Consider the following 15,051-nt stretch of genomic DNA (forward strand, 5'->3'; position numbering starts at 1 on the left):
ACCACTTTGTCAGAAATGAAGGTTTTAATGAGATATTTTAGTTTAGGTTTAAGCAATACCCTGAAAAACAAAACACTTCATAGCTCTTTATTTGGAGGTGGGTTTGGGTTTTACCCTGAACCCACTGATAATTCAGAAGAGCCCAAACCTGAAGCTCCTCCTTGCACCCAGAGGTTTGTAGCATCAATTCCCACAACTGACCCTGCTGGCCTGAGGGGTCTGGTGGGGGATGCTCGTGAGGGTGACACTGCTGGGACTGAGTGAGCTGGGAATGACCCCCAAGAGAACCCTGCATTGACCTGAGGCCATGGAGCAGCTTCCAAAATGGAATGATGGAACTGGGATTGTGGGTGTGCAGTTTGAATAGAACTGTGTGATATCACAGGGTGGGAAACTCAGAGTTTAAGGGTTTAGAATATGACAATATATTGAGAGGAAAATGGAGGTTTTAGGGCAGTGCTGGTCCTTCTTCTTCACCTTCTTCTCCATGGGTTTGGGTGATTTTGTGTAATTGGATAAAAAAGTCCACATTGTGGGCATGGGTGGTTGATTATTGGGTTAAAAGTGAAAATAATTCAGGTGTCATTTCTTAATTGGACAGTTTATTCTTAAAAGGCCTTATATAGATAGATATGGGGCCATTTTATAGCTTATTTAAGTACTGTAGAACTCACAGCTTGTGAGACTGTAACACAGATAAGAAATAACAAACATCTGAGTCCCAACAAGAAATACCATTCACACATTTAATCCCAACCTTGGCAGAGAAAAGAAGCAAAAGAATTGACATGATTTGAGCCCCAAGCCTTTTCCTCTGTGTCCCAAGGAGCAGCAGGCCAGAGATGTCTCATTTCCATGGCTGGATGTGGTCAGTTACAGGTGTACATGTGCTGCTCCTCTATAGGTACCCAGGCATTGCTAAGCAGAACCAGCCTGAAGCTCTCAGAGCTTCATTCAACTCCTTTCCCTCTCTGAAATCTACTCTCTCACTTCCTTTTCATGGTCTCCATGGAGCTGAGACTGTAGAAAGCTGTTTGCCTTCCACAAACCTCATAAGTGGTCCCTTTAGTAGCATCCCCTGAATTAGTCAGCTTGTCAACCTTTCTTATTTATTTTTTTTTTTTTAATAGAGCTGATGACACCTCAAAAGCAAATGGAAAAGAATGACCTGACTGGATCCCACCTCTGCAAGGAAAAAAAAAATCAAACAATCCAATAAATGTATTTTTGTGTGATGGGGGAAGGAAAAGAGAGATGACAACAAAGGAAGGAAGGAAGGAAGTGGTGGAAGGAAGGAAGGAAGGAAGGAAGGAAGGAAGGAAGGAAGGAAGGAAGGAAGGAAGGAAGGAAGGAAGGAAGGAAGGAAGGAAGGAAGTGGCGGAAGGAAGTGGTGGAAGGAAGTAAGTGGTGGAAGGAAGGAAGGAGGGAAGGAAGGAAGGAAGGAAGGAAGGAAGTGGCGGAAGGAAGGAAGTGGCGGAAGGAAGGAAGGAAGGAAGGAAGGAAGGAAGGAAGGAAGGAAGGAAGGAAGGAAGGAAGGAAGGAAGTGGCGGAAGGAAGTGGCGGAAGGAAGGAAGGAAGGAAGGAAGGAAGGAAGGAAGGAAGGAAGGAAGGAAGGAAGGAAGGAAGGAAGGAAGGTTGGTTTGGTCCAAAATGTGGATATGGGGACATGGTTTAGCGGTGGCTGTAGCAGTGCTGGGTTAACAGCTGGACTCGATGATCTTTAAGGTCTTTTTCCAGCTTTTCTTTGACTTCAGTTCCCTCCCTCTGACTCCATTTGACACAGAAAGCAGCAATCACAGCCTGGGGCATTTTTATTTCTTTATTTTTTTTTTTAATAAACTTTATTCTATATTACAAATAGTTGTGATTTTTTTTTTTTTTTTGTTCTGGACTGCAAAATAGGAATGCCTTATATTTACATACACAGGTATACAATTAATTATAACAAAGGTACAGAAGCTTTGCCTTTACCAAGTAACAACGGGATTCCAATTTAAATAGTATAGATTTTATTTCTTTCTCTTTTAACTAGGATCAGTTCAAAAGAAAATCAAACTAACAACAACAACAACCTAAGAAAAAGGATCCCAACCTCCTTTCTAATGCTGTCTTGACATCTCTTTGAGGCTGTTAGTGACACTGTGGTGAAAGGAAATGTCTTTCCATTGATTTTGAGTTGGAAGCTTTAGCAAAACAGAGAATGAGACTTCTGGGCTCACGTGTATGTCCAAGACACGGGGGCAGACACAAGGAAGGGCCTCTCTTGTGACCTTAAATAATCCAGTTGCCTCTCTAATCCTTGGGGAAAACACTGGGGGCATTTAGCTAGCACCTAATCTCTCTGCTTCCTTACCCCAGCCTGGGCTGGAAAGCGGAATTTCTCCAGGGAATGGAGAAAGAGCAGCATAGAAAGTTTAAATAACACCATGTTTCTCTTAAGATACTTCAGAAAGGACTTCAAGCTTGGACATGTGCCTTGATTTCTCCAACTGGCTCTTGTGCCTCAGTCTGTGTAAAAGTGAACAGCAACTTCTCCACTGGGGAATGCCAGACCACACCAGTAAAAGAAGGGAATGCTGAGAAGAGCCTGAATGTCCTGGTTTTCCCTCTGTTTTCCACACCCAAGTTTGCTTTACTGAGCTTCCCTGCACACTGCTCTCTGCTGCGAGCATCTTTGAGGTGATCTGTTTCCAAGCAGAAAGAATTTCTTGAGGTAAACTCTCCATTTTTAGAACAGAAGATTAAAAAAAAAAAAAACAAACCAAAACAACACAACAAAAAACCAAACCAAACCAACCAAACAATGAACAAACAGCGACAACAACAGAAATCAAACACGTGACAGGTTGATTAGACAGACCAGCTTTGTAACTTCTGTGGGGTTTTTGGTAGGTTTATTTATTTTTTCCAAGTGTAAATCCTGTTTGGTTTTATTTTTAACTTTTTTTTTTGACATCTTGCTACAAATTCTTTTCTTTTTTTGCTGTAAGCCTGTGTCCCCTTGGCTGCTTCACCAAGTGTAGAGAACTGGGCCATCCCAAATAAAACACAGTTGACAAGCTCTATTTTCAAAGCATTCTCCACAAAGTAGCTATTCCCAGTAAGACAGCAAGATTTTTTGGGGGGAAAGGGGCATTGCACAGTCACAGAGGTGAGGGAAAACTGCAGGATTTAATGGACCAAGCACTACCCTGAAATGGGAGCTGCATCAGGTGCAAAGCAGGAAAATTCAGGCTGGGAATGGGCAGGAGGTTGAGGTTCACACCATGATGTTGAGATTCGTGTGTTTGACCAATTTCCTGCTCCACAGCACACCAAGTTGGGATGGCAAGAGTTAGAACATCCCAAAGCCTCCACCTGCCCTGAAATACAACTCTCACTACTTATATCTTCATTTCTCCTCTTTTGGAAGAGCCCCCAAATAGCAGTGTCTCTTCCCAAAGCACTTTGTTAAAACCTTGGAGAAGGACAGATCTACATTTCATGTTTTTTTTTAGTTCTGAACAATTGTCCTTCTGATATTGGCTGTTGTGCGCTTGAGTTTTTACCTCACAGGAATCCCAGACTCCAGGAAATTCAAAGGGGACTCAACAGTAAGGCTGATCACTGACTGGATTCTTCAAATTTGATCTATTGGTTTTCAACAGCACTATTAAAAATAATTACAATTATCTGATTTGCTTGGCCTCATTCCCTTCATGGCAAACATTTTCTTGTGGGTGAATGCAGAAGATTGGGAAACACTTTTCAATCTAAGCAATTACCAAACAAAACTCTGCTGGTAAATCTCCTTCATGACCCAATAAATTTATGGTCTTCAGTGTCAAAGACGCAAGATAAGACAACTGCAGTGGTACCACTACAGGGATGAAAATTGGCATAGCCCTCTTACCTAATGGAGCAAGGCTGATGTGTGCTGGGTGGGACCAAACCTTTGGATATGTTCAGGACAGGATGAAGAGTGGGAAGAGAAGGACTGGGGCATGTTTTAACATTCAGACTCTGTGATCTTAGAGGTCTTCTCCAACCCAAATCGTTCTATGATTCTGTGCTAGGAGAGGAAGGTGGCTGAATTTCTCCTCGATTCTTCTGTGCTGTAAACCCTGCAGTGAAGAAATAATCTTGACTCTCTCCATAGAACCTCAAAGAGTTTTCAAGAGTTCCCTTTCCCCTGTTTCTGATGGTGCTGCAGGTGCCAGCATTAATTATTTGGTTACAGTGTTTGAGAAATGCCCGTAAAGATCAGCCTATCATCTGGAATATTCTGGATATTAGGAGCCTCTCCATGGGCTTCTAGGAACTTTGGCTCCAGTTCTCTCCATGGGGCTTGAAAAACAGTGTGGGACACTACTTATTTATCAGGAATTTTTGGTCAAGTGTTGAAAGGGAGGTGGGGGGAACAGAAATCAAAGGAAAATAAAGCATCCGTGTTGTAGTAGGGCTCATTCTTCTGCTTGTGTCTTTGTTTTAAGTTGTATTTTACATGCACTTAAAAAATAGTTAGCTCAACAGGTGAGGCTGGGAAGAAAGATGCCAAGACTTCTCTTAGACTGGGGGATTCTGGGACACTGGTTGGAAATGGGAAGGGCACTGAAGGGGACAGGGGAGGAAGCCCACGCATTTACATCACAATTCTGGCACATTTTCCAAGCAAAAAAGCAAATCCAGCTCAAACACCAAACTAAAGAGAAACAGAAAGACAAAGAAATAAAGAGGAGATGAAAGAGAAGCAAAACGCAGATTTTCTTTCAAATCCTGGGCATGGGGGAAAGAAGAGGGTGGAGGGAAAGCAGAAATGCCTAAATGGGAAGTTTGGAAAGGGTTAAGACACCAATCTCCTGGTGCTTCCCATTTCCCCTAAGTGTTTCATTCTCAGTGTCTCTGAGGTGTTCAAGTTTTTCCTCGAAAAATATATATATATATAATATACAGATGAAAAAACTCCGTACCAGCAAGAAGAAATAAAATAACAACTATGGAAAACAACCATAACAAACCAAAAACACAGCCCTGAAAACATCGAAAAGAAACAGGGTGAGTCTCAGATTTCCCCTGTGGTGTTCCTCTGACTTCAGTAACAGTATAGGATCACACCAGTTCATTTTGATACTTTTTTTTTGTTTTTGTTTTTCTGTTAAACAGCTTCTTCTTCCTCTCATGTGCGCATGTCCAGGCAGGATCGCCCATCACTCATAACCACTTCCCTCCAAGCCAGCTCTTTGTCCTTAGACTCCTACCATCCAGCTGTGAGTACAAGGCATGACAATAGGGTCCATATTTATCTGTTGTGGCACTTTGTTTGTCAAAACCTTTGGTTTCTTCCTTTTTTTTTTTTTTTAAATTTTTCCCCTTTTTTTTTTTCTTTTTCTTAAATTTACGTACTTATAAAAAATACTGTGTTTGTGTGTTGTTTGTTGTCATTTTCTTACCAGTGGCTCTGGTGGGGACTTCCCACTTTCACAGCCATTAATCAATGGATCTGGAACATGCGCCGACGTTACTAAAATGGATCAACAAAACCATGGCAGAACCAACCAAACCCAAACCATCCCCAATGCGCAGGCCTCTTAAAACTGCTGAGATGTCCATAAGGTGCATGATGAGTCCATCAGCTCAGCAATCCCACAGAAAGCAAGCAGAACCAAAAAAAAAAAGAGGAAGGAACGCACACGCGCACACAGATACACACGCACACGCACAAAATAATTGGAATTGCAATCAAGAGAGAAATGTCTGGGGGTTTAAAACCAAGACGTGTCCCTAAGTTTGCTGTTTCAATGTGAATCTGGTGATTTTTCTCCCCACAGACACGTTCAGTGTTGGACTGAGTGGTTTTGGACTCGCCTACGTGTGTATCTGCTTGGCTGAAGGAAACCCTCCCGCTGCCTGACTCCTGCTTGCACCACATCACACTCGGGATCTGTCACTCCCAAGAGGTTCTGGTTTGACAGCAAGAGACAGGAATGAACCCAAAAAAATTCGCTCTGTAATCAATTTATACACCCTGCACCCCTTCCTCCCTCCAGGTGCAAAGCAGATCCAGGCTGTTGCTCCAAGGATGGGGTGAGGTGGACGTCGGCTTCCTCCAGCCGCTCTTCCATCTGCCAGGGAGCTCTGCTCATGGCTGGGGAGATGAATGCTGACCCAGCTCTCGCCTCCCTGGTGAACAAGGAAGGTTCTCCACACCCCGAGGGTCTCTAGTGATGGTGTTACCTGGGCTGGCAGCCGTGTGAATGGAACAGCTGAAGGCCAAAGAGATGCAGGAGCTCACTCCCCTTTGGTTGGCCATGAAACAAGTCGAGATGTTCTGGAGAAGCTGAGCAGAGGATGGCACAGGGACAGGGTGATCCCCCACAATTGTCCCATGGTGACAACGATCCCTGAAGGGATAAGAAGTGCAAAGAGAGATAAAATCCTTCCTAGGCAGCAACTGTGCCTTCAGCAAGGCCTGTTGGTTCCAGAAATGGAGGAGAGGAAAGGCCAGAAGTTGGCACCAAAAGGCAGATGGGCTCACAGCAGTTCAGAGACCTCCAGGAGACAGGCAGTTCGGCTGGGGGGATCTAGGTAGAAGAATTTTTTGCAGTGTTTCATTTGGATTTCTTCCAAGATTTCCTTCCAAAGTGTGTGGTGACATTTCCTCTTAGGAGCGGCTTGGAAGGAAGGCTTCACCATCAGCCCCGTGCACCACCTCACTTCACAGCAAGCATTTCGGTAACCCTCTGATATTCCACTGTGGAAAACAACAGCTGTGTTCCAGTTGAGGAAACAAAATGGAAAGAACAGCTTAAAAAACAAAACAAAACAAAAATCCTTCTGGTTCTTCTTTTGAGGCTGAGCTCCTTGCCTGGAACAACCCGAGGCCTGTGGCTCCTGCTTTCCAAGCCAAGGTGGGAACGAGGGGGGCATGATGCTGTGCTCTCCATGGCCAGGAGGAGCAGGACCACCACCACAGACAGGATGCCACCCAGCAGAGAGAGCGTTTTGCTGCAGTGCTACGACCAACAGGACACGACGGGAAAGACGGAGGGGGACACGCGGCTCTTGGGAAAATAAGAAGAACCATATGAAACACATGGGCAGGGCAGCGTCGGTCTCCTCGTCCCCTCTTGACCCTTTCCCTGCCTCAGGAGAGCAGCTGTTTGCCCCGGCAGGATGAGCCACGGTGGCCCTGCTCTGGACAAAGCTGTGGCATTTTTCGGGGAGCCTCCTCTCCCAGAGGGTTGCTATCGAGGGATAGAATTGCAATGGCTCTGCAGGAGAGGAGCTGGATTGGCTCTGCCCTGCAGGCACGCTGCCTTCCCCTTGGGGACACTTGAGTAATACTGAGTTCATTTCCATGTCCTCTCCAGAGGCTACAGCCCTCAGAGGGCAGTTAAAGCAGCATGACAGAAGTTACCCCCCAGTTTCACCTCTGCAGAGCGAGGATGCGATGCTGGGCAAGGGTTGGTAGGGTTTTCGTGTGTGTTCAATAGTTTCTCTCTAGGGCAAAAGGCAGAGGGGAAGCTGTGAAAAGGAGAGCTCCACCCAAATGTCTTCATGGCCCCAGAGCCAAAATTCCTCTGCAGTCTTTTCTTTTAACCCCTGGGGCTCTGTTGCTTTGTCCATAGATTTGGAAAGAGAAGGAAAAGAGAGAAAGAGAGAGGGGAAGGAGAGAGAGAGAGAGAGAGAGGAGCGCTGTTCGGGTGACTCTGCTTATAGCCCATCAAAACTTGCACTTGGTAAAGATGATGATCTTGAGTGAGGCACGACTTGGTTTATCCTTCCCAGGGTGTCCCTGGCAGGACAGTTCTCAGCTGTCTATGCTCATGAGGGTTATAACTTGTTCAAGTTTGTAGGCAAGTTTCTGTTTTCCAGCCTGGTCGTCTTGATCGAGGGCTCCGAGAATCTGGAAAAGGAGAGAGGAAGAAATGATTGGGATTTCAGTTTCTTTCCCCAAAATGGCTGAGTCCAGCATCTTAAAGCAGCAGAGGAGGTTGAGCTTTCTCTAAGGCAGGTCCAAGGCTTAGCTTAGATCATGCAAGGCAAGTCAATCATCCAGGAGGGAACTAGGCAGGGAGTTTGGGTTTGATCTGACTCAATGCAGACCTCTGGATTGCAACCAATCAAACGGATTCTTATCTTGGAGATCTGTTATTTATCTATTTATGAGCTTTATCCATCACCTGGCCATGCCACTTGAGATTCCCTAAGGGGTCTCACATGGCCTTCAATATATAGAACCATGCTGGACACCTTGAAGTCTGTGTTAGACCATTTTGGGGTGTTTTAGGGTATCTGAAATGATGTTGGGCACAGTCCTTAAGCAACTTTTGCCCATTGTGGATGTGAAGCTCAAGCAGGGCTCCAGTGAGTTAACATCTGACCATCAAAAACTTCAGCTGAGCCTGATTGAACAAGAGAGACACAAAACAGGGATCCAGAATCCCAGACCTTCCCTTTCAAAACCCCAAACCTTGTCTCTCATTCCTTAAATCCTCCACCCTCCCAGCCAGGATGCAGACAGGTATCAGTGACCCACCAGCGGATGGGTAGGCTGTCCCATGGCCCCCCAGAGGTGTCCCCAGGCTCTCACCTCCTCTCCCCTGGCCCTCAGAGGTGTCCTCCAGGCTCTCACCTCCTCTCCCCTGGCCCCCAGAGGTGTCCCCAGGCTCTCACCTCCTCGCTGTACTTGCCCACGTAGGAGTAGATCTCGGAGAGCGCGCTCATGGTGTTGAACTCGTTCATGTGCATGCGGGACTGCTCAGCCAGGTAAGCATTCATGTCCTGGTCACTGATTGCTGGCATCTTGGCAATGTCTGAGTAGTACCTGAGGGGCACAAACACAGGGGTTTCTTGAGGGGAAGAGCAGGAGATCAAGAAGTGAAATCCGCAAGCAAAAAGGAGAAAAAAACTCCACGCGTAGTGTTAGGTTTTTCTGGTTCCTCAGTGAAACACCTGCTCATGCTCTTCTTTTACAGCAAGAAAGGATGATTTAGCCAAGGTGGAAATGACTGAGCAACTCATCCTGAGCACCAGGTTTTATTATATCTTTTATTCACTCCAATGTGAGAATGAATCCCCAAATCCGCAAACAAAAAGGAGAAAAAAACACACGCGTAGTGTTGGGCTTTTCTGGTTCCTCAGTCAAACACCTGCTCATGCTCTTCTTTTACAGCAAGAAAGGATGATTTAGCCAAGGTGGAAATGACTGAGCACTCATCCTGAGCACCACGTATGTCTTATATTCACCCCAATCTGAGAATGAAGCCCCAAATCTGCAAACAAAATGGAGAAAAGAACCCCCACACTTTGTGTTGGGCTTTTCTGGTTCCTCAGTGAAATACCTGCTCATGCTCTTCTTTTACAGCAAGAAAGGAGACTTAGCCAAGGTGGAAATGACTGAGCACTCATCCTGAGCTGCACATATGTCTTGTATTCACCTCAATCTGAGAATGAAGCCCCAAAAAAGTATCCTGTGAACTTTCCCAGTCAATAGGAGCTGGATTGAAGCTGGATCACTTTGTCAGACATTCAAGCGTTTTTAGCCCTGCCTCTCTTCCCAGAGAGACCTTGCTGCCCACTGACAGCTCAGGATTTCACTCCCACACACAGAAAAAGCCAAAATATTTGTATTTTTTCCTTGCACCATTCTCACCACTACATCTGCCCCCATTGCTAACATCACCCACACTCAATCGAGTCTATCCCAACAACTCTCTTGCTCAGCATCTCCTTTTTGCCCCATATTTTAAGGTGGCCTGATATTTGTGGCAGCAGCCTTCAACTCCAGTCTGACTGGGAAAAAATCTGCTTTTCCTAGAAGAATCTGCTTTTCCTAGTCAACAGCATTCCCCTGGAGCTAAGGAGGACTGGGGGGGGGGTTTATCCATAGGATCTGGATCCCCCAGAACCATTGCCCAGCAGGCTTCATCTGCAGAGTGATGTCTCTTTAAGGAAGTTGCTATTTTTGATGTCCTTCCTCCCCTGGGTAAGGCAGGTCTTGGAGGACAAGGTTTGCAGAAGGTAATCAGTCACTGTCACTCGCAGCTGTGCTCTGCTGTCAACTGGTTAATTAGACACCATCATTTACATTTTTAATTTCTGCAATTTGACATTTTGTGCACAAGGAAAAAAAAGAAGAAGAAGGAGGAAAAAAAAAAAAAAAAAAAGCCCATAGCTGCAGCAATCCACAATTTTATAATTAGGAGGCAGAGGGGACGGGGAGCCAAAAGAGCTGACAGGTGTCCTGTAAACAGCGTGGAGACACCTGCTGAGATGGAGGCTGTGTGCCACTGCAGGGGAATTGGACATTGGACATGGAAATGCTGTGTGGTGAGCATGCTTGAGGTGGGTGAGTGGGAAAATACTCCGTGACAGAGCAGGATGAGCAGCTGCTGGAGTGGCCTGTGCAAGACAGAGCAGGGCAAGAGCATGGGGGGAAACCCTTCCACAGCAGGAGGCTCCAGCTGTGCTCAGTCTGGTTTTGTGCCCTTCAATCCCACCCTGATTTACCCCAATGAGTCAGTCTCTGTTGATAACCTGCTTTTGGTGGTGGGATGCTGATGTAATCCTTGGCAGAGGGGGGCTCAGGGGGCAGAGGTCCTTCTTGCTTGACATTTTCCAAAGCTAAACTCTGTTTCACCATAAAAACTTGTGCAAACCTCATTAATTTTACTGCAACTTCCAGCAGGCACAAAAACATCTCTCTCCCTGGAGTCCTGGCATTTTGTCTTCTGGGCTTAGGACCAGCCAGAAATCTTAGGCTAACTCAGTCCTGTGGTCTAAATATTCCTCATTGCCAGTGCTCCAGTGAAAAGTGGTGTGGGTTTGATTTTCTTTACACTCTGCCTGGCCCTCAGTCCCCAGGTGGACCTGGACAGTTGTCTGTGAGTAAAGTGAACACCTGGAAATCCCAGGAGGCTCTGTCCTGCAGAATTACCCCCAGGAGAAGATGCTGAGCAGGAGGAATAAATATTTCTTAGACCTTTGCTGCTCACAGGAAAATTTAAACAGGTCTTGGCATCACCTGCTGGAGAAGATCAGATCTGAGCTGCACACAGGAATTGGTGGCATCCATAAAATGGCTGAGAAAACAAGGAATCTTAGGGTCAAAGAGCAAGGAATTTTAGGGTCAAAAAAGCAAGGTGTGCTTTGGCACTGGAAAAAAAAATCCATGTGCCACCAGCACAATTCATAGACCTGTGAGGAAAACAGGCTGCAAAGCAGTGAAATACATTGATTTATGGCCCCTGAAAAGAGAGCAGCTCCTCATGAATGTTGGATAGACACCCTCCTGATGGGTGAAATGAGAAGGGGCTCACCACAGCAAAAAATAAATGGGGTTGGTGGAGGACATGAGAGGTGCCAGTCTGGCTCTTACAAGAAGTTAAAATTCTCCTTTTCCTCTCTGGTTGAGCTGTCACCAAGTGGTGGCAGGATAGTGGGTGTAGGGACAGGGTGCTCCCAAAAACTGGAGCACAGACACACTTATCAACTCCTTCTGCAAGTTTGTCCTGTTTCCTTTCCACCTGGCAGCAAACAGACTCTTGAGTCTGTGACTCACAAGGGTTTGAAAGCTCCCCACCCCTCTCCAGCCCTGCAGAGATCATTCCAAGCAGCACAACACTCCTGTGACTCATCCAAACAAGGAAAAGCAGCAGGAAATGTTCCCTGGTGCCAAGGATGGGATGCACAGATCTGAGTTTCAGGAATCACAGTTTCAGGGCTCTGGCCATGACAGACTGCCAGGATGTGATCTCAGTGTTCTGGGGTCACAGGCCATCACCCACCAAAGTATCCTGGTCTCCTCCAGACTCAATTCCCTGGTATCACACACCTAAAAAGTCATCTCCCATTCAACCAAGGTGTTTTGTGGCAAAAATAAAAGAAAAAGAAGTGGAAGCAAACACGTACCAATGCCTCAATCTAGTTGAGTGAGAAGACATAATATCCTTCCATCCAAATTCTGCCATGGCCCAGTAACTTATTTATGCAGAAGAGTCTCTAATGAAGCCATCACTGTGCTCTCTAAAGAAATGATGAATGTGTGTATTAAAGCATCCTAGCAGGGAGATGACAACATCCCTGCTGAGTCTTTATTTACCTTCCATTCCAGCCCAGATCCTCCGACGTACTTAGAGCCTCTCTGCCATTTGCATACCCCTAATGCAAAAACCACTGAGGAGCTGTCACCAAACCCCAGAGGCCCTTCCATTCCCACTGCTGGAACCTGCAGGGCTGCCTGTGCAGCTTCCATCAACCCTGCAGCTGACAGCTCCCACAGCAGAGCTGGGCTGGGAGGCAGTGCCAGGGGCAGAGAGGTGTCCTGTCACCTGTGGAGGGACACCAGGTCTCACCTGAGGTAGGGACACGTCTTTGACCCACTTCCACAGCCAGCAGAAGGTTGGGAACATAATGCTGAGCTTTATTCTCTCTGAATGAGACAGAAAATAGCGAAGCAAAGCAGTAAATGCAGTTTGATCTGCTCCCAAAAATGAGAATCCTGAGCAGATTTGCTGCTTCTGCTGTACTCCAGTTTTGCTCATCTCCAGTGGATCCTTCCCCAGCTGTTTCCAGAGGATACTCAGGTGAAGATCAAAAGATCCAGCCTTATGTGTCTGAGCTTTGAATCACTATGACACACTTCCACAGCCAGCAGAAGGTTGGGAACACAACACTGAGCCATATTCTCTCTGAATGAGACAGAAAGGTAGCAAAGCAAAGCAGTAAATGCAGTTTAATCTGCCCCCAAAGGGTCAGGAGTGAGAATCCTGAGCAGATTTGCTGCTACTGCTGTACTCTAGTTTTGCTCATCTCCAGTGGATCCTTCTCCAGCTGTTTCCAGAGGATAGCCAGATGGAGATCAGAAGATCCAGCCTAATGTGTCTGAGTTTCCCTGAATTCACAGGAGCAGCCTCCATTCTTACCTCAAGGTTCTCCATCCTCTGATGTGACCACAGGAAATTTTTTTTCATTAGACTTCATAGGCAATTAAAATCATGAGGAATTGGGGCGAACCCATCATTCCAGCACTCCAGGATGTGAGGATAACCAGGCCATGGGATGTGTCCTCACAGATATCATAGGAACAGCAACTCACCTCTGCCTGCCTTGAATGGAGAGAGAGCCCAGGAGACCCTCCACAGCCACTGCAGGATGGAGAAGGGACGTACCAGGATACAGCTGGTACTCTTCTACTGAAAAAAATAATTATTCTTGTTCCTTCCAACCTCATCTTTCCCTGGGTTGCATTTTGTTTTTTATTCTGTTTTGTTTTGTTCTGTTTTGTTTTGTTTTGTTTTGTTTTCCCAAGGAAAGCGACACAACAGCGACCTGGGCATCCATCACAGTGACCTGGGAATACATTTTGTCCTCTGTTTATCCAGGGATAAATGCTCTTTCCCTCGGCACCGACAGGGAAAGGCTCCTTAGTGGAGCTGTTTCACAAGAATGACTGTGCCTGCTGCCGTTCAGTAACTCATTAACTCATCAAAAGAGAAGAGAAAAGCCACATTGCCAGTGCTCCCTCCCCAGCCCGAAATTTCCCAGCACAGCCCATGGTTTAGGCAGCTTAGCATGGAGCTAATTGCCTTCCAAAAGATCTTTTTGTCATGGCTGTTGTTTGTCGCTGGGATGGGACTGCACTCATTAATAATCATTTTAGCATATGAAAAGCTTGTAACGAATCCATGTGCTGCAGACAGCAGACGCAATTACAGCAATAACATAATTAGGGTTATGCAATAGCCGGCTGGATCCAGACCACTGAAGGATGGAGAGGTGTGTGAAAGGGATATGGGGGACTCTTCCAGCAGGGAAGGGCTGGTGGAAAGCTTGGGAACGACCAGCTCTTTTTCTTTGGGATGCACTGAAGCAGTGCAAGGACATGCACTGACACAGAATGGCACTTGGAGTTCCTGGGGAGCATCTGAGCTGCTGGAGAGCCACTGGAATAGATTGCCCAGGGAAATCTGGGATGCCCCATTCCTGGAAGTGTCCAAGACCAGGCTGGATGGTATCGAAACAGGATGAACCCCGTGGCAGGGAGGAATGATGAGGAGGACTCCATCTTATCAGAAGGCTAATTAATTGTTTTATGATACTATATTAGTCTATATTAAATTACACTGCATCTAAACTGAATCTGCCAAGCACTCAACTCTGCACACACTGCACAGAATCTCGTGACTCTCAGCCCACAGTCCTGACACACACACACACACACCTGGCCCTGACAGGCCAAGGAACCAAAACCCCATCACCAAAACCCCATTTGGGTAATCTCCAATTTCCATATTGCATTCTACTTTGGCACAAACACAGGCACTGCAAATGAGATAAGAATATTCTTGGGAAGAATTGTGCCTTGCTTTTCTCTGTGGAGAGAAATGTGGGGCAACACACCTGGCCCTGACAGGCCAAGGAAACAAAACACTATCACTGTGGGTAAACCATCTCCATGTTGCATTCCACTTTTGCACAAACACAGGCACAGCAAATGAGATAAGAATTGTTTTATCCTTTCTCTGAGGTTCAGAGAATGTGAAACCCAGAAATATTCTTGGGAAGAGTTGTGCCTTGCTTTTCTCTGTGAAGAGAAATGTGGCAACAGGATGGGGCCTGGGAGTACCCTGGGATAGTGAGAGGTGTCCCTGCACATGACAGGAATGAGATGAGCTTCAAGATCTCTTCCAACCCAAGCTGTTGGAGGGAACAATTCTGTGTGTGCAAGCCCTAGATAGGGTAATGCTTTTATTTTGCCTTTTCCATGGCTTTTCCTGCTGCTTGTCCCCTGGGAATAAAGAGTGGAGGGCTGATGGACAGCTCTGCCTCAGTGGCTGAAGAGTGAATTTGTGCACAGGTAGAGCCTCTGGGAGAGGAGATCACCCAGCACCACCTCAGAGCAGAGGATGTGTGGGGCTGCACCCTCCCCATATGGACGCATTTTCATCTTGCCAGCTGAAAGCTGCACTGTGTAAGAACAGCTTTTTTAGCGTGATGAGAAAACATGGGGGTGATTTTTTTTTTTTTTTTGAGATGAAAAGCGAAGAAAGACAAGCGAGCAATCTTCAG

At 46.1% G+C, this 15,051-nt stretch overlaps 1 protein-coding gene across 1 annotated transcript in view; it reads right to left on the reverse strand.

Moving 5' to 3' along the window:
* Positions 1–582: 582 nt before the first annotated feature.
* Positions 583–15,051, reverse strand: part of PLXNA4 (plexin A4) — a 508,367-nt gene continuing 493,898 nt past the window's right edge. Inside the window, exons 31-32 of the mRNA XM_066551057.1 lie at positions 8,656–8,806; positions 583–7,885 (exon numbers count right to left, since the gene is read on the reverse strand). Of these exons, the coding sequence (XP_066407154.1) occupies positions 7,790–7,885; positions 8,656–8,806 (247 nt within the window). The 3' untranslated portion in view covers positions 583–7,789. The remainder of the gene's footprint in view (positions 7,886–8,655; positions 8,807–15,051) is intronic.

The sequence above is a fragment of the Molothrus aeneus genome, chromosome 5 (genome assembly GCF_037042795.1).
Source record: "Molothrus aeneus isolate 106 chromosome 5, BPBGC_Maene_1.0, whole genome shotgun sequence".
Lineage (NCBI taxonomy): Eukaryota > Metazoa > Chordata > Aves > Passeriformes > Icteridae > Molothrus > Molothrus aeneus.